We start from the raw sequence: 26,415 nt of genomic DNA, 5'->3' as shown, positions 1-26,415 counted from the left end.
CAGCAAGCAAGTCAACAACCTCAGATTAACTGTTTCTCTCCACAAATTCTGGCTGACCTGCTGACAGTAACAACAGGCAAATTCTGTTAACAAACCTTCAGTTTCTTTTAAAATTTAAAAAAAATGACACATTCAAAATGTTGAACTAAATTTAAGTTTGTGATATGGCTATGAGTAGTTTCAAGAGACCATTTATTCACATGAAATTGCCAGCCTTTACACTGTCTTTACACTGCCTTCCTTTAACAATCACTCTGTCCAACTACTGGATAATAGAGTTGGGAGACTTGGCTGAAATAACCGTGTGCGATGAACCTGAGAATTTGTGCATTATGTATCAGTGAAATTTATAGTCTACACTTCTAACACAACTATCGTGTCTCTGGCAGGAAATTCCTATTGGACAACCACGTGTAAACTATTGTTGTATAAGATTGAACACTGCCTCTTTATAAAAAAGAGCTAAAAAAATTCTTTGGGTCAGGCATTTAAATTGTAGAATTAAAAACAGCACTGCAATGTTTGTGTGTGATGATTAATTTCGAACTAACCGTTTTACCAATTTAATTTTACAAGATCACAAACCTCAGGCAACTCCGTGAATCCTTTGCACAGTTCAAGATAATATTGCAGTGAGTACTGATGTATGCTCTCATTTTTTCTGTTATGCTTTCATTAAATTGAGATGATGCCTTGAATTATAAACACTCCCAGGACAGATACTGCACAGAGCAAGAATAGACTAAAGATCTCTCAAATTTGTCCCATTGAACTCTTGCAGAGAAGATACTAAATAGGTAAGATCAAGAGTGACATTTCCTCTACATTGCCCATCATGCCCTCTCAGATAAGATACTCTCTTTATCCTGTCCACCAAACACTCTCAGGTCAGGTAAGGCAGCGACAGATAGAAAGTAGAGCCTTCTCCACATGATCCTATTAAGGATGCCTAAATCAGATGAGTTGATTAGGTACGTGGTAAAGTTTCCTCGCCACTTCCCCACCAAAGGACTCCAGGTACCGCAAAAGTAAGATACAGACTAAAGCTCCCTCTATTCTACATAGTTAAGAACTTTCAGATTTCCTTTGAATATACTACATCAGCATCAGCTTTAAAAATGTACAAATTTAAACCGCACTGTGTTAAAGACAAACTGTATGTAACTGATGAAATGAGTTTTTTGATGAGGTAACAGAGGGCTGTTGAGGGTAATGCAGTTTATATGGTATATACGATCTTTCAAAAGGTATTTGATAAAGTGCCATGTCAGGAGCCTTTAAACAAGATTAAAGCCAGCTGTATAGGATTTATCCTCGGATCCTCTGGGAAGCCAGGGAGGAGATTGCCAAGCCTTTGGCATTGATCTTTAACTTGTCATTGTTTACAGGAATAGTGCCAGATGACTGGAGGATAGTAAATGTGGTTCCCCTGTTCAAGAAGGGGAGTAGAGACAACCCTGGTAATTATAGACCAGTGAGCCTTACCTCAGTTGTTGGTAAAGTGTTGGAAAAGGTTATAAGAGATAGGATTTATAATCATCTCGAAAAGAATAAATTGATTAGGGATAGTCAGCACGGTTTTGTGAAGGGAAGGTCGTGCCTCACAAACCTTATTGAGTTCTTTGAGAAGGTGACCAAACAGGTAGATGAGAGTAAACCGGTTGATGTAGTGTATATGGATTTCAGCAAGGCGTTCGATAAGGTTCCCCACAATGTACAAAATGCGGAGGAATGGAATTGTGGGAGATATAGCAGTTTGGATCGGAAATTGGCTTGTTGAAAGAAGACAGAGGGTGGTAGTTGTTGGGAAATGTTCATCCTGGAGACCAGTTACTAGTGGTGTACCGCAAGGGTCGGTGTTGGGTCCACTGCTGTTTGTCATTTTCATAAATGACCTGGATGAGGGCGTAGAAGAATGGGTTAGTAAATTTGCAGACGACACTAAGGTCGGTGGAGTTGTGGATAGTGACAAAGGATGCTGTAGGTTGCAGAGAGACATCGATAAGCTGCAGAGCTGGGCTGAGAGGTGGCAAATGGAGTTTAATGCAGACAAGTGTGAGGTGATGCACTTTGGTAGGAGTAACCGGAAGGCAAAGTACAGGGCTAATGGTAAGATTCTTAGTAGCGTAGATGAGCAGAGAGATCTCGGTGTCCATGTACACAGATCCTTGAAAGTTGCTACCCAGGTTGACAGGGCTGTTAAGAAGGCATACAGTGTTTTAGCTTTTATTAATAGAGGAATCGAGTTCCGGAACCAAGAGGTTATGCTGCAGCTGTACAAAACTCTGGTGCGGCCGCACTTGGAGTATTGTGTACAGTTCTGGTCACCGCATTATAAGAAGGATGTGGAAGCTTTAGAAAGGGTGCAGAGGAGATTTACTAGGATGTTGCCTGGTATGGAGGGAAGGTCTTACGAGGAAAGGCTGAGGGACTTGAGGCTGTTTTCATTAGAGAGAAGAAGGTTGAGAGTTGACTTAATAGAAACATATAAAATAATCAGAGGGTTAGGTTAGATAGGGTGGATAGGGAGAGCCTTTTTCCTAGGATGGTGACGGCGAGCATGAGGGGGCATAGCTTTAAATTGAGGGATGAAAGATATCGGACAGATGTCAGAGGCAGTTTCTTTACTCAGAGAGTAGTAAGGGAATGGAACGCTTTGCCTGCAATGGTAGTAGATTCGCCAACTTTAGGTACATTTAAGTCATCATTGGATAAGCATATGGACGTACATGGAATAGTGTAGGTTAGATGGGCTTGAGATCGGTATGACAGGTCAGCACAACATCGAGGGCCGAAGGGCCTTTACTGTGCTGTAATGTTCTATGTTCTATGTTCTATAAAGAGAACAGTAGCTAAATGACTGGAAACAGCAATCAACGACAAGTGATCATATTTCATTCTGTAGAAAGGTGTTCCACAACAGTCGGTAATGGGATTATTGCTTACATTGATCTGTATTCATGAACTAGACCTGGGTGTACTGATCACAATTTCAAAATTTGCAGATGACACAGAAGTATAATGTACAATGAATTGTGATGAGAATCGTGGTAGACCATGGGATAGTGAAATGGGCAGATATGTTTTTGATAAAGTTTAATGGAAATGAGTAGGAAGTGATGTAATATTAACAGCAAGAATGAGGAAAGAAATTATAAACAAGGGTGCAATTCTAAAAGGATGCAGGAATAAAGAAACCTGTGTGAATATGTGTACATTGTTTGAGGTAGCTAGGCAGGTTGAGAAAGTGGTTTTGAAAGCATAGAAATCCTACACTTTATATGGAGGATGGCGTACAGGATCATGGAAGTTTTGATGAACCTTTAAGAATCATTTGATCAGCCCCATTTGGAGTACTACATTCAATTCCAGGCATCGCACATTTGAAAGAATCAAAGGCTATAAATACAGTGCACAAAGATTTTCTGATAATGCTTCCAAGAATGAGAGACTTACTTTGCAAGCATAAGTTCAAGAAGCTGGAATTGTTCTCACCGCAGAAGAAAAGGTCGAGAGGTGAATAATAGAAGTATGCAAAATCATAAAGAACATAGAGATAGTAAATAGAAGAGAAATCATTTCCATTCAGCAGAAGGATCAGCAATTGGAGGACACCACGGGGGTTGGTTGGTTCACTTGACTGGATGACTGGCTCACACTGTGAGCACCACCAAACACAAATTCCTGTATTGATATCACTATGATGCCCCTGCCTTCTCAAATTCATCTGAGGCATGGTGATTCTCAGTTTAAACTCACCAACAAATCATCTTTCTCTAATGAAAGAGAAGTCTATGGACCTCAGGGACTATGACAACATTTGCTTTCACTTTGGCAATACTTCAGTAAATGGTTATAATCAGTAAATTAAACGCTATGCCTATGAAATATAACTGTAGAGGCCAGTATCCCATCACCAAATCACCCTTTATTCACATGTGCATAGTACTTGACGTTCGTCCAGCTTCCTCAGAGCCAGCTCTCAGGGTGAATAGAACCTCTGACACTTGTATTTGTATCTGTCAGCCAGAATCCATAATTGGACCAGGTTAACAGCCCAAATCAGGGAGATAATATTCTATGTCGTCTACTTGGCTGAACTCATTAGTATTGCTTCAGCCTGAAATGATGTTTGAGGCAAATTTAGTCTTTCAAAAGGAAATTGAATAAACCTTTGATGCAGAAACAGAAATTGCAGGGTTTTCGGGAAAGGGTTTGGTGTGGGAAATTGTTAGAGAAAACTGACAGGTGTTTGATAAGCTGAATGGTGCTGGAATAATTTTGATTCTGTGTTGCATTATGATCAATGTTGCTGGTAATATCAGACAAGTCAATCCCAGAGTGAAACCTTACTTGATAGACCAAAAGTTTTATTTTTCTTTTTGTTACCAGTGGAGTCAGTCACTGAATATATTTGCAAGATCCTTTCCATGTACTTTTAACATAAACATTAAAGTTTATTTCAGGTATTATGGACCAGGCCAGACCCTCTCAAAATATTTTAAGAAGGTAGTCTAGACCCTAACTTTTCTTATTTTAAAGGCAGGTGTGAAGTGGGTGATCCAGGTATGATGCAACTGGTCAAACCAGTCAGCTTTAAGCAAAACAAAACTTATTTAAACACTACAGTTGAAACATGAATGAAAGAAAGCGGAATTTAGAGTAACTTAACTATTGGAAAACCTACCTGACTCGGCCCAGAAGCTTAATTAATTAACTTTTCTATGTAATAACATCCCATAACACAACTCTTGGCAAAAAGATAAATTCAAACACAGATTCCAACAGGCAGGAGGGAACAAAACCCTGAGAGAGATCTCAGAGAAAGTCAGAGGAATCCTCCACTGAAGCTTGCAACATTTCTGGTAGTCGAAACATCTTGTGACTGCTACAGCTAAAAAAAAACAGGAAAAGGACTGGACTGGGAGAACTGGCCATTCTGCTTCCATTGTTGCTCTCTAGACTCTTTGGTACCTTTGCCTTTACAATCTCTCTTCAAAAAAATCAAGGACAAAAATAACCTTATCAAAGTGACAGCATTGTCACACAGAGAAGAAACAAAAACAAACTATGTTCCACTGTACAAGAGCTATTGGACTGATCCCATTACAAACAGCGGAAAGAAAGAATCACAGAATTGTTACAAACCAAAAGGAGGCCATTCAGCAGCAATACCCTCGTAAGCTTTCAAACCACAGTGTCCTGTCTCTACGCTAAAGCCTGTTTCTCAGCTGCACAGTTGTGGTCAGCTCCCCTTTTGGCAAATTCACTAGATGCTATATTTTTCAGTTAATATATTTTCTTGATATTTAAAACAATCTGCTATCTCAGTTTCCCGTTACTTAACATGGATACGCAAAACTCATGTCTTCAGTAGTTTTGTAGCATGTCTCATGCTCAGATACTCCCACAAACTATTTGGCACCCCAGGATTCTGGGCTCCAATTGTTTGAAAAATGCTCTTAACAGCACCTTTGCTGCTATTGACCTCTTGTCCTTGCCTGAACCTGCTTCAAGCCCCTTCTCTCTCTCATGTTTGAAAAACTCAATTCAGCAAAATACCTTAATAATTATCTCAACGGGTGAATTGATAGTCATTTAGTTGAGGTCATGTGATTTCTTTTAAATGCTGTCTTAAACTTAATGTTCAAAATTACTTTCCGACTTTTGCAAAAATAAATCAGACCTTTACACAATAACTAAATCTATTTTCCTTACTTTCAAACCAAGTCCTCAAATAATAACAACATTATAATCTTCATAACGGTTGTGATTGGCTATAAGTGCCTTGGGGTATCCTAAGGTCAAGAAAATTACCAATGAGATCTGAGTCTTTCTTTCTTAACAAACAAAAATGCACTCAGTTCAGTTGCAGGATAAGCTGAAAATAGAGGATGACACCACTACACCATCCCATCATGGATCAGTTACAGTAAAGCTCTGTTTACACTATTAAGCCAAATGCTTTCAAATAAGGTTTATTGCTGGGGCTGTAATTTTGCTGCTGTATCTAATGCAGCCTTTTCATCTGCTGCCTTGTCTCAGTTTACCAGTGTCTCTCTGAATCTCTCTGGCTTTGCTTCTGCCTGTTTCTTTCCCTGTCCCTGATTCCACCTCTGCCTGTAAAATTGCTTTTATCCCTGCTGTCACATCTGTCTCTAGTTTGATCCAACTTCTTGCTGCTGTCTGTTTCTGTTTCAGAGTTTTCAACAAAATTCAGTTCATAGTCAAAACCATAATTTCTGATTTGATTCCCCTTCTTTCACATCAAGGCAACAAGGGCAGGAAATAGAGACTGCATTGCGGAAGAAGTACATTCTGATTGATAAAATGAATAAAGCAACTAGCTATACTCCTGAACCGGTGAGTAAGGGGAAACTTGTAAGATATCATTACCTCAGCATGTTACCATTAGTGTATGTACATGGATATGAGGTGATTGAGGAAAGGGCTGGTTTTTGCCCACGATTTAATTTATTTATTGTTTAGTCATGTCTCTTACAATGCTGTCTCACACATGATATAGTTACTTTGATATATAAATTTGTCATGTAGATGAGCAGCAAGTTAATCCAGTGTAATTCGTTGATGACAGAATTTTGGCCAGAAGGTTGTCTTTCTTGCCGTCTTAAAATATTGACATGGGATTCTTATTTGCATAAGAACAAGTAGATAGGGCCTCAATTACTCACCAAAATCACTTTACAAACAACAGAGCACCCATAAAATAAAGGAGATCAGAAAAACCACCAATCCATTAGTCATTATGTCCAGTTTATTTGGCTTACAATGTTCTTGTCTGCTTTGTCCCATTCACAGCGTCCAAAGAGCAAATTTGATCTGAAATTAATTGTTTGAAACAATAGTTGGAACAGTAACTTCCAAAAGTGAATTGGACATGCACTTGAAAAAAACATAATTTGCAAGGCTATGAGAAAAGAACTTGATGTGGAAAATCTGGAACTCTCTTCACTGTGATTGTACATCTAATATGCACTGCAGCAGTTTAAGAGAGTGGCTTACCACAACAAATAACATTGCTAGTGATACAACGCAAGACTAAATAAAATAGGCTGCTATCTGTATTTCTGTATTAGTTCCATTTTTCAAGAAGTGGCTGAGAGGGCACCTTCTCGTTAAATTACCCTCTTAGTTCCTTAATTTTTAATGTAGCTGGATGCTCCTCTGAGTTGGAAGTCTCCCACTGATCATTCAACTTCAAAAACCAATCTGGCATCCTCATGACCTTGATGAACATGAAACTGGCTCCATGCCAGTTTGGGGCACCCCAGTAAGAAATACACATCAATTACACTTTTCCAGGGGTTAGAATCAGGAGGTGAAAAAAGTCCCAGTTCCTGTTTCCTTCCTTTAAAGTAAAATTCAGCCCAGTAACACTTCTTACATTCTTTCTTGTATGCACACCATTACAGATTCAAAACAATTAAAGACCATATATATAGAGCAGAAGTAGACTACCCAGACTATCACATCTGCTCAATGAGACCATAGCTGATCTGATAATCTATAACTCCACTTTCCTGCCTATTCCCCATAACACTTAAATCCTCCACTGATTAAACATCTCTCTATCTCAGCCAAGCTTCTACAGTCATAGACCCACCACCCTTGTGAGAAAAAAATTCTCCTTTTCTCCTTTTTTCTGTCTTAAATAGACAACTCTTTACCCTGAGATTTGCCCTCTGGCCCTAGAAACAATTTTTCAACATCCACCCTGTCAAGTCCTTCAAGAATCTTGTATGTTTCAATAAGGTTGACTATCATTCTTCTAAACTTCAGTGAGTACAGGCCCAACCTACTCAACCTCTTGTAATAAAACAATCCTACCATACCTGGAATCGAGCTAGTAAACCTTCTGTGGACTGCCTCCAATATCTGTCTTTCTTTCCATAAATAAGGGCACCAAAACTGTTCACAGTATTTAAAGTGTGGTCTAACAAGTGCCTTTTAGCAAGACTTCCCCATTTTTATACTCCATTCACTGTACACAATTTTAAGAAACAGCTGGGTGTGCTGCACGCAATAAAGGTTATAGCTGTAGACAGATCTTAACTACTGAAGACCCATGCTTATAGCAATTACACTTGCATTTATCTGACAAAAGTGTAAAATATCTGTTATATCCATTTGAAAAGGACAAATCCAACTTGGCAAATTATCACTCTGTCAGGCTGCTCTCCATCACCAGTTAGGTGATGAAAGAAGTCTCCAAACAAGCAATGCTGCATTGTCAAAGGTGATACTTTCAAATGAAACATTACAATAAGACCTCATCTGCCTCCTACGGTGATGTAAAAAGAGAATATCAAATCATTCATTTGAAGAGAAGCAGGTAGTGTTCTGGCCAATATTACTCCTCAATCAGTATCTAAAAACAACTAAGTCTGAAGTGCAAAGAGACTTGGGAACTCTAGTCCAGGATTTTCTCAAAGTAAACTTGCAGGTTGAGTCAGTAGTCAGGAACGCAAATGCAATGTTGGCATTTATTTTGAGAGGACTTGAATTTAAAAGCAGGGATGTGCTACTGAGGCTTTATAAAGCTCTGGTCAGGTCACATTTGGGCCCCGTATCTCAGGAAGTATGTACTGGCCCAGGAGTGGGTTCAGTAGAGGTTTACGAGAATGGTCACAGGAATGGAAAGCTTAACATATGAGAAACGTTTCAGGACTCTGGAACTATACTCATTGGAGTTTAGAAGGATGAGGAGGAATCTAATTGAAATTTATAAAATACTGAATTGCCTGTAGAGAGTGGACATTGGGAAGATGCTTCCATTGGTAGGAGATTCTAGGACCCCAGGGCACAGCCTTAGAGTAAAGGGAAGACCTTTTAGAACAGAAATAAGGAGAAACTTCTTTAGCCAGAGAGTGGTGAATCTATGGAATTCACTGCCGCAGAAGGCTGTGGAGGCCAGGTCATTGAGTACATTTAAGACTGAGATAGAGAGGTTCTTGTCTATAAAAGGAATCAAAGGTTACAGGGAGAAAGTGGGAAAATGGGGTTGAGGAACTTATCAGCCATGATTGAATGGCGGAGCAGACAGGCTGAATGGCCTAAATTCTGCTCCTATGTCTTATGGTCTTATTAATATTTGTGGGATCTCAATGTGCAAGCTGGCTGCCTTATTCTCCACCTTACAACTTTAAAAGGACCTTTAATTTAACTTTAATTGGCTGTAAAAATGCTTTGGGCACCCTGAAGTTGGGAAAAGCTTTAGATTCCAAGTGTAAGTCTTTTTTCAAAAAATTAGCTTAAATTCACAGTAAATCCTACGGTAAAACTAGATTATGTTGCTGTTGCACATTATTTCATTAACCTTTTCCTTATTTTTTAAAAATTATGTATAAAACAAGATCCAATATGGTGCTCAATATTTTCAAAGGCAGAAAGAGACTGTGGAAGCAAATGAGGGTTTTTATTTTGTAAGGCAATTAACAGAAAGGATTTTATGCTTGATATCCTAGACATGTTATTGTAAACCCACTTCAGCATAAAGTAAAGGCCCTGGTAATGGCTTAGTTTTAAAATTCAGCTTTGAAAAACTTCAAATTTATATCTTTTTTATGTATATAAAATATTCCCAATTTCTACAAGTCATTTCTAAAAGAAAACATTACAGTGGGCACAACAATATTCTAGGGACTTGGATTCAAATCTCACCATAGCAGTTGGTGAAATTTGATTTAAAATCCTGGAATTTAAAAAAAAGTTAGCCTATTGTAGAATTTCATCTGGTTCACTTTCCCTTTAGGAAAGAAAATATGCCAACTTAAACTGGTCTGACCTACATGTGACTCAGGCCTACAGAAATGTGGTTGCCACTTAACTGCCCTCTGAGCAGGAATGGGCAATAAATGTTGGCCTAGCGAGTGAAACCCACATCCCATGAAAGATTTTTTTAAATCTATGAGGTTTTCTTTTAAAGTATCTTATTACTTGTGAGCACTTCACCAATTGTTTTTTAAGTACCTTGTCCTTTGGTGCTTGCAGGTTGTGACTGGAACAGCTGAAGAAACACATGTTGGAGAAGTTAGTGGTGAGGGATTTGGTATTGGACATGCTCCAACATCAGCTAAAGCCAAGAAGTTAAAAACCAAGAAGGGCAAAGATCCAACTGGGTTAGAGGTTACATTTTTTTTCATTGGATTTATCTTTCTCCTTCATGAGCTCTGCTTGAAGAAACTATTCACATAATCGTATTATGTTGTTGCAATCTTCCTCATGTGCTAATCATTGTAGAATAATATAGTACAAGCGAAGGCAGTTTTCCCGTTGTATTTGTTTCAGGTCTTTGAAGAGCTATTAAATTAGTTCAATTCATCCACTCTTTTGCTTATTATTCCTCATCTCTACCTAAATCAATTTTAAATCCTGATCTCCTGAACCACCTGTAGTTATTGCACAAATCGAATCTTGATTAACAGTGCTACCCTAACCACATTTACCAAGCTTCCTGTTTTTCCTTGAATATTACATACCCGTCAATATTCATGACTCAACCTTTGCCACCTGGCAGCCGTGTCTCTATCAGATTACATTTACTTAAGTGTGTTTTGTCACTTTCTTTACTTTCTCATAAATGCTATGCATATTCAGATACAGAGTGTTCAGTTTTGTCTTTTTTGTTATTGTTGTAATGTCTAGTCTTGATTATATATTCTTAGGTTTTTTGTTTCTCCTTGCGCCTGCCTGCCATTCTCTGATTCTCATTTCACATATTAATGCTTTCCTTTCTTACCTTGTCTCTATTCTTTGCAATACCTATCTTTCTTTATTTCATCCTTGCCCCATGATTTATTTCAAACCGTCTCTACTTCCCTAGTTATGTGATTTCAAGAACATAGGCCCATTAACATCAATTGATTCTCACAGTATTTAATGTTTTAAGAATTTGTAAACCTCTGATTCAATGCTTGAGCATCCATAACCCTCTGCTGCAGAGAATTCCAAAAATTCAGAACAATTTCAGTGACGGGCTAATCCTGATACTGTGATGCTTGTTCTAGATTTACTCAGGAGAAATATCCTCCCAGCAGCTACCATATCAAACCCCAAGGATTGTTTCAGTGAGAGTACTCCAATTTTTGTAACTTCTAGGGAATTTAAACCTATCCAACACAACCTCTTCTCAGAGCAATGCTTTCATTCCATGAATTAGTTTACTGAACTTTTCTTGTGAGGCAAGAACATAGTGTACATCCTTAGTTAAGAAAACACAATTGTGCACACTATTCCCGACGTGATCTCACCAAGACTGTTTGAACCAGGCCAGGATTTTCAAGTAAAGTTTTCAATTAGTTTCAGGCAGAATCTTATGGACCAGTAAGTGTCAATGATGCAACAGGAAGAACCTAAGTCAGCTTCTGTCACTGTTAGTACTTTGCTATGAGTTATTTTTATAATTTTGATCTGCCAGAAGCTGAATTCTGGACAATTGTTGAAATCTAAGCTGCCTAGATGAAATCCAATTTTTTTTTAAAATCATGAACATTGTTGGTAAGGCCAACATTCTTTTCCCATCGTTAATTACTTTTGAAAAAGTGATGGTAAGCTAGTTTCTTGAGTACTACACTCAATGTGCTGGTTGTACACCTACTATGACATTTAGGGGAAGGAGTTCTTGGATTTTGATCCACTGGAGTGAAGGATGGTGTCAAAATTTTGAGAGCTGTTGTAGCTGCACTTAATCAGATAAGGGGAAAGTATCTCATCACAATTTTGACCTGTCCTGTAGATGTGAACAGGTTTTGGGGAGTAAACAGGTGAACTATTTGCCACAGTATTCCCAATCTCTAGTAGTGCTACTCTAGTAATCACAGTGCTTTGACGGCTGATCCAACCAAATTCAGACACAATGGTAGTTCCCCATTATAGTATGAGATGTGGCGATGAGAATGCCTTTGAATGGCAAAGAGGAATGGATACATAATTTTGCTGGAGACAATTATTGCCTGACACTTGTGCAACAGTTATGTTACTGACATATCAGCTGAAGCCTGGATGTTGACCAAGTATTATCACAGGCATGGAATGGTTAATCGTCTGACAAGTTACAAGCAGTGCTGAACACTCAGCAAGCATCTGCAAAAATCTATACAAGAAGATTGGGCCCCAGACACTAACTTATGAACTCTTGAGATGATGTTGTGAGACTGAGACAATTGTCTTCCAACAATCGTAATATCTTCTTTTGTGTAGGGGTTTTCCTCCCATTATTTTAATCAATTTACATTTGATCAGAGCTTCTTGATCCTTCGGTCAAATACTACCTGAAAGTCAAGGGCAGTTTCTTATGCCTCACCTTACCTCAGCTATTTTGTCCATGTTTGGATCATAGCTGTAATAAGGTTTTCAGTTGGAATCCTGAGAGAACCCAACAGAGCATCGGTGAACTATTTTTGGTGAGTGAGCACAGCTTCATAGCATTGTTGATGACACCTTTCATTATTTTGCTGATGATTGAGTGGGCAACAATGAATATCTGTCTGTTCCTAATTAAATTGATGGTTACTTTGTGTTTGCAGTGGCAACATCAAGAAGGAACGAACCTCCATTGGAGGAAAAGATGGTGAAACGGTTTCACAGGTGAAGGACCCTCCACCTCCTCTCCTTCCTGAGAAAGATACAACACAGCGAGACCATGAAGTACTGAGTGCTGATTCTGCACAGTCAGAATTAGTTATCAAATTGGAAGATAGCAAGCCCAGGTAAGCAGGGCAATTCAGAGACTTGGAAAGAGAATTGGAATTCAAGGAATCTGTGATCAGCAGATTTTACACCATAAATCTCCTATTGTAGTGATGCTTGACTCTGATTCAATTGGTTTGGCATATGGAGCAGTAGGTGATGGTGGTCTGATGATGACGGTAGAAAAGTGTTTAAATTGTGTTATTGAAGGTAAAAGGTAGAAGAACCCAGTGAATAGGCAAGGTAACCATTTTAAAAAGACCAAAATTATGTAGAAGCCAATAGCCTTTTCTGTTGATTTGTACCGCCGTTGAATTATTTTGGAATGAGAAAATTCCACTGTTTGATAAATTTCCAACTCTTCAAGTATGTATTGAATTCCACCCTTGAAAATTACTTTCTTACCTCTGCCTTTCTGTAATTGTTTGGTGTGATTGACTGTGATCCCATGTGCTTTCAGTTGATCCCTAAAGTCCATAAGTTTTCAAGGCACAGTCTGAGAGCTCGAGTGTTGGGTAAAAAGCTTAAAGGCCAACCACACACGCTCAGAGATGACTGCCTAACACATCACGACACTGAGGCTCTGCTGCTGACCGTTTGACTGAAGCCTTAAAGTTTTTAAGTGGTGATGAAAGGGAGCAGAGCTCAAATCTTTGTGCAGTTCAGGAAAGGGAGCAGTGAAGCTCAGGTCTCAATGTGGTTTGTGAGGGGGAGGGTGTGTCTGGGTTTGCTATTGGAGATTGAGTCTCCATGAGGTTTGGGGAGGGTACCAGAGCCGGAGTGTGTATGGGTTTTGGGGATGCATGGGGGTGTGGAAACAGAATGACTCGAGTCTATGGGATTTAGTGGGGAAGGAGCATCGCCTAAATCTCCCACTAGTGTAGTGAATTGCCACCAGTTTGAGTGACGGTGCCCTTGCATAAAAGGATCTATGGGGGCCACAAGGCGGCTCAGTGTTGTTGTAAGGCTGTTGGAAAGGTCAGTGTTGTTACAGTCTAGCAGGCTGGTGGAGTGACTATATTGATTAGTGCGATTGGTATCCAAAAATCCAAAAAAACTGGCATCCATTCTTTGAAAACCAGTGAGTGTCCAGATTTCTATATGGTTACATGAAACTAGAATGGTACCCATTGCTTTATAGAGTTTGCATCTCTGTCATAATTGAGGACAAATGACAAAACATTGACGAGGTTTTTGACTGTTCCCTTTTGTTCCTTATTATTACAAATGTCTGCCCACTCTGAGACTGGGAAGAGGTGGCATATAGTTGGGGGATGGGAGGTGGCGGGGGCGATGATTTGAGAAGTGGGACTACTGACTGAATGCAGGGAAGTAGGATTTTGAAGAGGGGCTGCTGATTAAGTAACTGCGAGAGGAAACAGAGTTTGAGAAGAAATTGCTGGGTGACTGATTGCAAGGGGTAGGGGGAAAGTTTGAGAAGAGAGCTGCTGTTTGAGTATGGGAGGTTGTTGTGAAGAGGGGCTGGGTGAGGATGGGGTTGCAAACAGGTTTGTATATATATGTGAGAGATAATGGGAACTGCAGATGCTGGAGAATCCAAGATAACAAAGTGTAGAGCTGGATGAACACAGCAGGCCAAGCAGCATCTTAGGAGAACAAAAGCTGACATTTCGGGCCTAGACCCTTCATGAGACTCAAAATGCCAGCTTTTGTGCTCCTAAGATGCTGCTTGGCCTGCTTTGTTCATCCAGCTGTACACTTTGTTATTGCTGGAAAAGCTCAGCAGGTCTGGCAGCATCTGTGGAGAAAAAATCAGAGTTAACATTTCGGATCCAGTGACCTTTCCTGAACCATTCTGAGGAAGGGTCACTGGACCCAACACATTCACTTCGATTTTTTTTCTTCACAGATGTTGCCAGACATGCTGAGCTTTTCCAGCAACTTCTGTTTTTGCTCCTGATTTACAGCATCTGCAGTTCTTTCAGTTTTTGTGTTTGGAATTAGGGGGATACAGTTTAGCTCTGCATAGTTGTTCACCAGTTTTGCCATTTATCATATATGTAGCAGCCATGTGTACTATCCACAAGGTGCACTGCAGACGTTCATCAAACATCCTCAAAGAGCACCTCCAAACCCATGACCACTTCCATCTAGAAGGACAAGGATCAGCAAATACAGGGGACCAGCACTACCTTCAAGTTCTTCTCCAAGCCACTCACCATCCAGACTTCAAAATTTTTGATCTTTTCTTCATTTTCGATGGGTCAGAACTCTGGAATTCCCTCCCTCATGGCATTGTGAGTCAACCCACAGTAGGTGGATTATAGCAGTTCAAGAAGGCAGCGCATCACCACCTCCTAAATGGCAACCGGGATGGGCAATAAATGCTCGCCAGCCAGCAATGTCTACATCCCACACATGGAAAAAAAAATGTTTTCAAAAAGGAGTTAGATGTAGCTCCTAAATGTAAAAGGATCAAAGGGTATGGGGCAAAAGCGGAAACAGAGTACTGAATAGAACGATCAACCATGATCACATTGAATGGCATAGCATGCTCAAAAGGCTGAATGGCTTTCTCCCGACTGTATTTATTATGTTTCTATGTAACGTCTCAGATCACCATAAAGCCATTAGACATAGGAGAAGAACTAAGCCATCTGGCACATCAGGTTTGCTCTGCCATTCAATCAGGGCTGATCTGATAGTCCTTAAGTCCACTTTCCTGTCTTTTCCCCACAACCCTAGATTCCCTTCCTCAATACAAATCTATCTACTCAGCCTTGATTTTTCGTCCTCATTACTGCCTTATTTTGGCAATCCCTTACTCTGAGATTATGCCTTCTGGCCCTAGACATTCCCACAAGGGCAAACTACCCTGTCTAAGTCTTCTAAGAACCTTGCATGTTTCAATAAGGTCACTTGTCATTCTTCAAAACTCCAATAAGGGCCAAAGCTACTCATCCTGTCTTCATAAGAAAATCAGTCCATGACAGGGATTAACCTAGTGAGCTTGCTCTGCACTACCTACAATGCCAGCATATTGTTCCTTAGATAACGGGATTAAAACTGTTCGCAGTGTGGAGGGAGGAGAGAGTGAATGTTTGTGGATGTGGTGCCAATCAAACAGGCTGCTTTGTCCTGTTTGGTGTTGTTGGTGCTGCACCCATCTAAGCAAGTGGGGAGTCAGGAGGTGAATTACTTGCCTCAGTACTCCTAGGCTCTGACCTGCTGTTGTAGCCACTGTGTTTATGTGGTGAGTCCACTTGAGTTTCTGATCAATGGTAACCTCAGGATGTTGATAGTGAGGAATTCAGTGATGGTAACACCATTGTAAGTCAAGGGGCAGCTATTTCTTGTTGGTGATAGCCATAGCCTGGCACTTGTGTGGAGTGCATGTTACTTGCTACTTTTCAGGTGAAGCCTGGACATGTCCAGATCTTGTTGCATTTTAACATGGACTGCTTTAGTATCTGAGAATTGTGCTGAACATTGTGCAATTATTAGTGAACATCCCCACTTCTGACGTAATGATGGAGAGAAGGTCATTAATGAAGCAGTTGAAGATGGTTGGCCCTAGGACACTACCCTGAGGAACACCTGCTGAGGTATCCTGGGGTTGAGATGACTGACCTCCAACAACCATGACCATCTTCCTATGTGCCCAAGTATGACTCCAACCAGTGGAGAGTTGGGCCCCTGATATCCATTAATTCTGAATTTACAAGGGCTTCTTGATGTCACAGACAGTCAAATGCAGCCTTGATGTCAACGGCTGTCACTGTCACCTTATGTCTGGAATTTAGTTCTTTTATCAATGTTTGAACCAAGGCAGTAAGGAGGTCAAGAGCTGAGTGGCCCAGGCAGAACCCAAACAAGGTGTCACTGAGCAGGTGCTGTTTGACAGCACTATTGGTGACACCTTCTATCACTTTACTGTTGGGTGAGTGTAGACTGATGGGGCAGTAATTGGCTAGATTGGATTTGTCTTGATTTTTGTGTACAGGACATACCTGGGCAATTTTCCACAATGTCGGATAGATACCAGTGTTGTAAGAGTTTGGCTATAGGAGCAGCAAGTTCTGAAGCATGAGTCTTCATTACCATCGTCAAAATGTTGTCAATTTTTGCAGTATTCAGTGTCTCCAACTGTTTCTTGATGCCATGTGGAATGAATCAAAATTATTAGAAACAGGAATCTATAATGCTGCGACCACTGAGGAGGCCAGGGTAAATTATCCACTTGGCACATCTGGCTAAAAATTACTGCGAATGTTGGGTCTTCCATCATTGAGGATGGGGATATTTGTGGAGCCTCCTCGTCCAGCTGATTGTTTAATTGTCCACCACCATTCACAACCGATTAAGGATAATCAGCATGGCTTTGTGTGGAGGTACATCATGTCTCACAGGCTCAATTGAGTTTTTTAAGGAAATAACCAAAAAGATTAATGAGAATAGAGTGGTAGATGTTGACTTGAAGGACTTTACGAAAGCATTTGACAAGGTTCCACATGGTAGATTAATTACTAAAGTTAGATCACAAAATTCAGGGAGAGCTTGCCAATTGGATACAGATTGGCTGACAGTTGGAGACAGAAGATGGTAGTGGAATGTTATTTTTCAGACTGGAGGCCTGTGACCATCAGTATTCCACAGGGATTGGTACTGGGTCCTCTTTATTTGGCATTTAAATAAACAATTTGGATGATAATTTAGGAGACATGGTTAGTAAGTTTGTGGATGACACCAAAATTGGTGGTATGGTGGACAATGAAGAAAGTTATCTGAGATTACCAAGAGCTTTTGATCAATTGGATCAATGAGCTGAGGAATGACAGATGGAGTTTAATTTGGATAAATGCAAAGTATTGCATTTTGGTAAAACAAACTAGAGCAGGTCTGATACAAATAGTGGTAGGGCACTAGGTAGTGTAGTAGAACAGAGGGACCTACAGGTGCAGGTGCATGATGCTTTGAAATTTGAATCACATGGAGACAGTGTGGTTAAGAAAATGTTTAGCACACTTGCATTCATTGCTCAGACCTTTAAGTATAGGAGATGCCACATTAAGGTTGTACAGGATGTTGCTGGGGCCTCCTCTGGTGTACTGCACAGTTCTGGTTGCCCTCCTACAGGAAGGATATTATTAAATTGGAGAGGGTGCAGAAAAGACTTACCAGGATGTTGCCGGGAATGGAAATTTGGAGTTATAAAGCTAGGCTGGATAGGCTGGGACTTCTTTCACTGGAGCATAGAAGGTTCAGAGGTGACCTAATTCAGGTTTATAAGATCATGAGGGGCATAGGATCTTTTCCCTTAGTCTGTGGGCATTCAAAACTAGGGTGTATATTTTTAAGGTGAGAAAAGAAAGATTTAAGAAGGACACGAGGGATTACCTTTTCACATAGAGAGTGGTTCATATGTGGAATGAACAACCAGAGAAAGTGGTGGATGCAGGTACAGTTTCAACATTTAAAAGACATTTGGATAAGTACATGAATATAAAAGGTTTGGAGGGATAAGGGCCAAACGCAGGCAAGTGGGACTAGTCTGGATTGGGAACACAGTCATCATGGATTAATTGGACTGAACAATCAGTTCTCATGCTATATGACACTGTGACTCTGTATCTGGATGGCAGGACTACAGAGCTTAGATCTGATCCATTGATTGAGGGATTGCTTATCTCTGTCTATCACTTACTGCTTATGCTATTTGGCATGGAAGCAGTCCTGTTTGGTAGCTTGACACCTCATTTTCAGGTATGCCTGGTGCTTCTCCTGGCATGCTCTCCTGCATGCTCCATTGAACCAGGACTGATTCCCCTGGCTTCATGATAATGGTTGAATGGGGCATATACTGGGCCATAAGGTTACAGATTGTGCTAGAATGCAATTCTGCTGATGTTTGACAGCCCACAGCACCTCATTGATACCTAGTCTTGTAATAATGTTCAAGGTATATATGAGATACCACCTCATTCATCTAAATTCCAGTGAGTACAGACCTAACCAATCCAGTCTCTTCTAATCTGTCAGTGCTGCCATCCTAGGAATCAGTCTAGTAAACCTTTGTTGCATTCCCTCTTAAGCTCGGAGATTCTTCCTCAGATTAGGAGACCAAAACTGCACATGTAGCACCAAGGGCTTGCACAACTGCAACAAGACATCCGTCAAATCTTCTTGCTATAAAAGTCAACATACCACTTGCCTACTTCTTAGCCTGCTACACCTGCATGCTTACCTTCAGCAGTTGAAAGAACACTGAGATCTTCATCGCACCTTTCCCTTTCTCAATCTAACACCATTCAGATAATAATCTGACTTCACGGTTTTGCTAACAAAATGAATAATATCACATTTAAGGGTAGGCAATGGCATAGTGGTACTATTGCCAGAGATCCAGGTAATGTTCTGGGGACCTGGATTCGAATCCCACCATGGCAGATGGTAGAATTTGAATTCAATAAAAATCTGGAATTAAGAGTCTAATGATGACCATAAAACCATTGTCGATTGTCAGGGAAAATTCACCTGGTTCACTAATGTTCTTTAGGGAAGGAAATCTTACCTGGTCTGGCCTACACGTGACTCTAGACCTACAGCAGCATGGTTGTCTCTTAACTGCCCTCTGAGTACTTATGGATGGATAACGAATGCTGGCCCAGCCAGTGACACCCACTTCCCATGAATGAATAAAAAAAATTAACATTATACTTCATCTGTCATACTCACTCATTCAACTTGTCCAAATCACACTTTAGCATCTCTATCTCTTCTTCACTGTTTAGCTTCCCCACCAGCACTGTGTCATCTGCAAACCTGGAGATATTATTCTTAGTTCCCTCATTTAAATCGTAAATATATATTGCAAATAGTTGGGGTCCAGGCATTGATCCATGTGACAATAAATGCTAGCCTAGCCAGTAATGCCTACATCCAATAATGATTAGAAAAATTTGCTTGAATGACACCAGGCTTAAAGCCTTATGTTATGAGAACTGATTGCCATCCAGTGATCCCTATTATAAATGGGTGACAAGTAGATTCAATTATAGTTTGTTCAGCTGATAAATAGTCTATGGATCATAGCAAGTGGCAGGAATTTATGGAGTGACTTTACCTAAAGGTATGAAACAAAAGTTAAAAATAAGATTTATTAAAAGCAGTTTTGTTCAAATAAGGTTAATACTTTATAGTTTTATTCTTCATTTGTGTTCTATTTTTGTTATTTAGCACTCCTCCACCAAAAACTTCAATGTTTGAATTATTCAAAAATGAGAAAGGGCGTGAAATTAATCGTATCCTAATGGAGAATAAAAGTATTCTCAATATGAAGCAGAAGAGTGTGAAGGAGCTGACTGAAAGGATCAACAGCATCAAGGAAGAAATTGATATCACTAACCAGGCACTCAATGTCAAGAAAAAGGAGCGTCAGCATCAAGGTAATGCCACAGGATAGTGAGCAGTTTCTTCAACACAAACAGAATCATAGAATCCTTACAGTGCAGAAAGAGGCCACTTGGCTCATCAGGTCTGTATGAACCCTCTGAAAATCATTACACCAAGACTCAGCCCTCCTCCACTCTATCCCCATGACCCCATATTTCCCATGGCCAATTCCCCCAACCTGCACATCTGTGGACTGTGGGAACAAACTGCCACATCCAGTGGAAACCCACGCAGACACAGGGAGAATGTGCAAACTCCACACAGACAGTCTTCCAAGGCTGGAATTGAACCTGGTTCACTGGTAATGGGAACTGCAGATGCTGGAGAATCTGAGATAACAAAGTGTGGAGCTGGATGAAAACAGCAGGCCAAGCAGCATCTTAGGAGCTGCTTGGCCTGCTGTGTTCATCCAGCTCCACACTTTGTTATCTCTGGTTCACTGGTATTGTGAGGCAGCAGTGCTGACAACTGAGCCACTGTGCAATTATGCTATAGTTTCTGCTCTTCGTTATCGTGCTGTTCCTCCAACTGTAAATTGACTTTTTAAAAATTTCATTTTGTGGTTGTGGATTTCATGAGAGAAACCAACATTGGTTGCCCAACCCTAACTGCCCTGAGTAGGTAGAAAATTGTGGGTCACTTCAAAGGGCAGTTAAGCCAATTACACGGTTTTGAAGAGATAACAAGGCGTAGAGCTGGTCAAGCAGCATCAGAGGAGCAGGAAGGCTGACGTTTCGGGTTGTTGAACTGGACTCACTCAGGCCATTCTGGATAAGAATGACACACTACTTTCCTAAAGAAAATCAGAAAATTGGTTTGATTTCTGTGACATTCTGATTGCTTCATTGTGCCTTTCTCTTAAAATTGAATTTAAATAATCAAACTGCATGTTAGAATTTCCAGTGATATTCTCTGGTGAACTAATCAAAATGTGTGTAAATTAGGTACAGGGGATTCTGCTATAATGTGATAGTTGCATTCCAGCACAACATCAGTAGAAAGTCACGCTATGTAAATAACTGGGCCTATGGAAAAAATGGGGTTAGGGGCAGAGCACCAAAAAACCATAATACAAAGGATAGCACTATTGTCAGCAGCTGTTCAGACAGGTTAGTCCAACTGTGACAGCTGCTTTGCAGCTCCTTCTCAGATCGACACAACTGTCATCACTATTTCCAAAAAGTGCAGGATAGTTACCTAGGAGTCCTGGTCAATATTTATCCCTGAGAAAGCAACACAATGATAGATTGTCTGGTCATTATCACATTGTTGTTTGTGGGAGAGTATTGTGTGAAAATTAGCTGCTTATATTTTCTACTATGACTGCACTCCAAAAATACTTCAGTAGCTGTCAAACTCTTTGTAACATCCTGAGGTTGTGAAAGGTGTAAGCCTTTGTAGGCAAGAAAATCTAGGTTCACATACTGCCTCAGAACTCAATGGCCAGGGTACATGCATTCAAAATGCGACTAAAAAGATTGCATATCAATTGGCAAATACTTCCAACACCGCCAGTAGCAGACTGTCAAATTGGGAGAGATTCCCGGTCAGCATGTGACTAAAACAACACTGGAGACTCTACCACCACAATCCATTGTTCCAGACTACGACATATACATATGTGTATGTTGCCAAAGCAACTCAGACTACTTCAGCAATCTTATCAACACAACAGTATCGAGGGGCAGGGAGCAAAGGTGGGATTCAAGTTGAAACATGATTCAATCATGATCTGACTAATTACTTAAACAGGAGTCTCCTGTTGGACCCAGGTCCTGTGCCTCACACTGTTTCCTTTCGAGGTAAGTTGGATATACAGTTTTTCACTCTCCCCTACACCCTACTTTTCTTGATAACAGACCTGCTGGCTTAGTTTTCAGTTTTAATTAAGGCTGACAGAGAGAATTTCTTTGAGACTCAGAATTACAGCATTGTAGAAGTACACTGTAGGTATCATTAACAAAGGGCTCCTGACAGCAAAATGCCTACTCGATGAAATTGCATTATAGCCAACACAAGTTCACATTTCAGAAATAGCATTCCCCTATTCGTCAATCGCATTATAACCAATTTGTGTTGCCCGACTGCGCATTTTGGCAGAGCCCGTTGTACGGATCTGACTGGGCTGTAATAGGACTCTGCAGTGGAATAACTCACAGACACTCATTGTCCTTGTATCCTTGGCTTGGGTAACATTGCAACTAAAATCTTTAGCTCATGCTATCTTAAATAAACTGACTCCAGCCCAGAAACAAATATAGATAAAATTGAACGGATTGACATTTCTAATACTGTTATGTCGTGTAACGAGTTGTCCAGTGTACAATTTAATGATCTCTCTGTTAGAAGGATGAAGAGGGTTTTTGTTAAAACCATGTTATCAGCTTCACAGGCCCAGTGCTTCAGTGGATAAACAAAGGCGAGTTAATTTCAATTCGAGTTTATATTGAGTTAACTAGTTAAATAAAAGCATCAAATCTTGCACCACAGTTGAACTCCACACTGATGTGCCTAGGGCTAGGGATTGGCAAGACAGAGTTCCTGTTTCTGGTCACTAACTTATGAGCCCCATTGCTAATACAGAATTAGACTGGTGTGTAATGATTTTCATGATCAAAAAGTTAATGGCAGTCACTTGTAGACTCATGCGTGAAGAACAATGACTTGGATGATGCTGCAAATAAAGTGAAACGTGTCAGATATAACAGGCAATGTAGTTCATTACCTGCAACCTTTAAAACTGGGTGTGATTCATTATCAAAGTTCTGCTTAGATCATTATCATCTGTTTTTCTCAAAATAGCTTACAAGATTAATCTACCTAAAACCATAGTCTAAAAATGCCTAAACTTGTTTGATTATTGGTCCTTCCCACACCTAACAGGTGATTACATGAATGAACAAGGTGATCCTGTGATTGATGAAGATGAGTTCAACTTGGTCATGCAGCTGAAGGATCTGAAACACCAATACCGGCACGACTTTGATACTTTGCGAGACCTGAAAGTGGAGCTTCAGTACTGCCACAAGCTGGTGGACCAGTGTAGGCTGCGACTGTTAACAGGTAAGAAAAGATGACTCAGCTCAAAAATGTGCTGAGATTCAACTGCAGCAGTTACAATAATCAGGAACAATTGCACTTTAGATGAGAGATTGTTCCTATTTTCAGTGGCTCAGTTAGATTTGAAAGTTCCCATAATTCTACTGGAAGAAGATTAGGAAGGTGTTTTGGCCAATATTCCTCCTTTGATCATAAACAGATTTTCTAGTTATATGTGATGGCACTCTTGGAAGGTTTTTGCTTTGTGCACCAAAGACTGCCAGGTAACTCAGGATGTGAAATAGTTTGAGATATTTCTGAGAGACATGCTGAGTTACAGTATAAATATAATGCCTTACAAAACCAGTTAAACTCGAAAATCACAGGTATACGTTTAGATCCTCTGTATTATTTCTTTTTCATAGCTCTCAAGTCCAATGACCACACATTGTGTAACACTGTATGCTCTCATTAATGCCTATAAACAGTCACCTTGTGCTCATAGTTAACACTATATTCAGATGATGAAGTTTCATATGGAGAGATTTGTAATTGTAAGTAGAAACCTAACAAACATTGGCAAGTTTCCCAGTGAGCCAGCAAGTATCCATGCTACTTACAGTGAGATATACTGACATAATATTTGGCATATCTTCCATCAGACAGGGAAAGAGTTCACCCTATTAGTTCAACACTCCTAAATTGCAATCCATATAAGACTAAACACTAAAGAAACCATCAAGCATTGATTTATTAGTCCATTATGTATGCATTTGCAAACTCTGATGACATATCTATTAATCTTCAATTAATGCAAGGAATTCTGCCCTCCTCCCATTTTCCATGCCAGTGATGTAACCCTAGCAAGTTTCTCCTTGTCACCACAAGGTTGATGAGAACTTAAACCCAGTAGTTGCTCCCGATATACAAATATCTATAGCAGCTCTCAGAGGCCACAGAAGACAAGTTCCTTCATTCAAAAGCCACAAGGTGGTCCAAGTACAAAGCAACTATGAGTGGGAACCAGTTAGAAAATTAGATTATATACTTGATCCAGACTTGGAGGGTTGGGGATGAGGAGATAAGAAATGCATTCATTTAGCAGACATTGAGAGATTGATAAGCTAAAATCTGAATTGGGAAACAAACAGTAAAGCTGCTGAAATATACCAAGCAATCACAGAATAGAAATGCTAAAATGTTTCCTTGGTCATACAGCCGAGCCTCCAATCACCACAATAACCAGGAATTTTCCATATCTCTGAAGCACAGAAAATCAAAAGCTTTGCAGCTAAGCTCTGCCCTTGTATGGACAGCAGCTAGGACTCATTATAGCTGCCAAACTCCAAATTATTGGCTTTCCAGCAGGTAAAAGATTAAATTCTCCCTGAACTGATCATGAATTGCAGAAGTGCTGCCATCGTAGTTGAATATCATAGAGTTGATCTCACCTCCATTACTTTAACACATTAAATACCCCAATGGCTGGTTGTGGCAATGTCTTACAGTATTCATAAAGAAGCAATCCAGAGAAGATAGAATTTAGAGTTGACCATACCCCTCTTTGCCATTCAATAACATCACGATTTATCAGTTATAACAACTGCTCTTTCCTACCTGATCCTCATATTTGTCAATCCTCTTCCATTCAAAGAATTTGCTGATATCAACCTTGAATATACTCAATGACTGATCATCCACAGCCCTCACAGGAAGATCCATTACTTTTTGAATGAAGACATTTATCCCCATCTTGGACCTAATGAGTCTCGCACTTATCGTGTGACTACGGCTTTGTTAAAATTATGATCTTGTAATTTGGAATTGGTCCTTTAACATGGTAAAATGACGTGGGTCATGTGACCTATCTTTAGTCTGCTTGACAGCAAGCCTGGTTGCTGAGACAGTTAGAGATTAGAGGTGTTTAACTAAGAAGAAGATACAAGATGAGTTGCAGCTAAACAGAGCTGGGACAGAGTTTCTTGTGGTCCATTGTACTAGTGCCATTGAGAGGGCTTTAAGTTTACTTAGCAGTGTTGTAGGAACCAAGAAACAACAGCAAAGGGGAATACCAGGGTTTGAAAAATACCTGGGGATACAGTTGGCACTAGCATAGAAAATAGGAAGGTTATAAGTGAAGTTGGAATAAAGAGAAAGAAAGGAAGTCCAAACATAGTTAATGTACATGTATGTAAATGTTTGGAGTATAGCAAATAGGGTTGGGATGTTATAGATACAGATTTCAAATGTGGAATTATGATATTGTAGCAATGATGGAGACCTAGCTCAAGGAAGGGCAAGACTGGGTGTTAAATCTTCCTGGGTACAAGTTGCTTCCGAAGATGGGAAAAGAAGGGAAGATGAAAAGGTAACAGTATTGGCTAAGGTGAATGTTTCAGTGATGGAAGAATGAGGATATCAAAGAGGGTTCATGGATAGAATCAATCTGGCTACAGCTAAGGCATAAAAAGGGTAATTACATTGTTCAGTTTAGCCTAAAGGACAAAAACTAGTGGAAAAGATGTAGAAGAACAAGCCTGTAGGGAACTTACAGAGAAATGGCAGCATTTTAGCATAGTTAAAATGTTGGACTTTGATTACTCAAATATAGGCTGGGATGCTCGTAGTGTAAGGGGCAGTGAGGGGTAAGTGTTCCTATATAGTGGGCAGGAAAGTTTCCTACAGCAGTATGTATTTAGTCCGGCAAAGAAAGATGCATTTTTTGTACCTGTTCCTTGAAATGAGAAAGGCTAAGTGAATCAAATGTCAGTGGAGGAACATTTAAGAGACAGTGGTCATCATATCATAAGGTCCAGGATGGTATTGGAGAATGACATACCACACCCCAGAGGAAGAAAAATCAATTTGCGGAGATAACAAAGTGTGGAGCTGGATGAACACAGCAGGCCAAGCAGCATCTTAGGAGCACAAAAGCTGACATTTCGGGCCTAGACCCATCATCAGAAAAGGGGGAGAGGGAGAGGGTTCTGAAATAAATAGGGAGAGAGGGGGAGGCGGATCGAAGATGAATAGAGGAGAAGATAGGTGGAGAGAAGACAGACAAGTTAAAGAGGCAGGGATGGAGCCAGTAGAGGTGAGTGTTGGTGGAGAGGTAGGGAAGAGATAGGTCAGTCCAGGGAGGACAGACAGGTCAAGGGGGTGGGATGAAGTTACTAGGTAGGAGATAGGGGTGGGGCTTGAGGTGGGAGGAAGGACAGGTTAGGGAGGTGGGGATGAGCTGGGCTGGTTTTGGGA

The 26,415-nt window shown here is 40.2% G+C and overlaps 1 protein-coding gene across 4 annotated transcripts in view; it reads left to right on the top strand.

Annotated features, from left to right (window-relative positions):
• The window catches only part of kif9 (kinesin family member 9), a 100,253-nt gene that overhangs the window by 58,683 nt on the left and 15,155 nt on the right, over positions 1-26,415 (top strand). For all 4 annotated transcript variants that reach the window (XM_048528581.2, XM_048528580.2, XM_059646163.1 and 1 more), the window contains exons 13-18: positions 577-632; positions 6,273-6,363; positions 10,012-10,139; positions 12,546-12,728; positions 19,906-20,114; positions 23,005-23,184. In XM_048528581.2, the coding sequence (XP_048384538.1) occupies positions 577-632; positions 6,273-6,363; positions 10,012-10,139; positions 12,546-12,728; positions 19,906-20,114; positions 23,005-23,184 (847 nt within the window). The remainder of the gene's footprint in view (positions 1-576; positions 633-6,272; positions 6,364-10,011; positions 10,140-12,545; positions 12,729-19,905; positions 20,115-23,004; positions 23,185-26,415) is intronic.

This window comes from Stegostoma tigrinum, chromosome 5, assembly GCF_030684315.1.
Source record: "Stegostoma tigrinum isolate sSteTig4 chromosome 5, sSteTig4.hap1, whole genome shotgun sequence".
NCBI classification, from domain to species: Eukaryota; Metazoa; Chordata; class Chondrichthyes; order Orectolobiformes; family Stegostomatidae; genus Stegostoma; species Stegostoma tigrinum.
The sequence above is the reverse complement of the archived record's forward strand: the minus strand, read 5'-3'. Positions and strand labels throughout refer to the sequence as shown.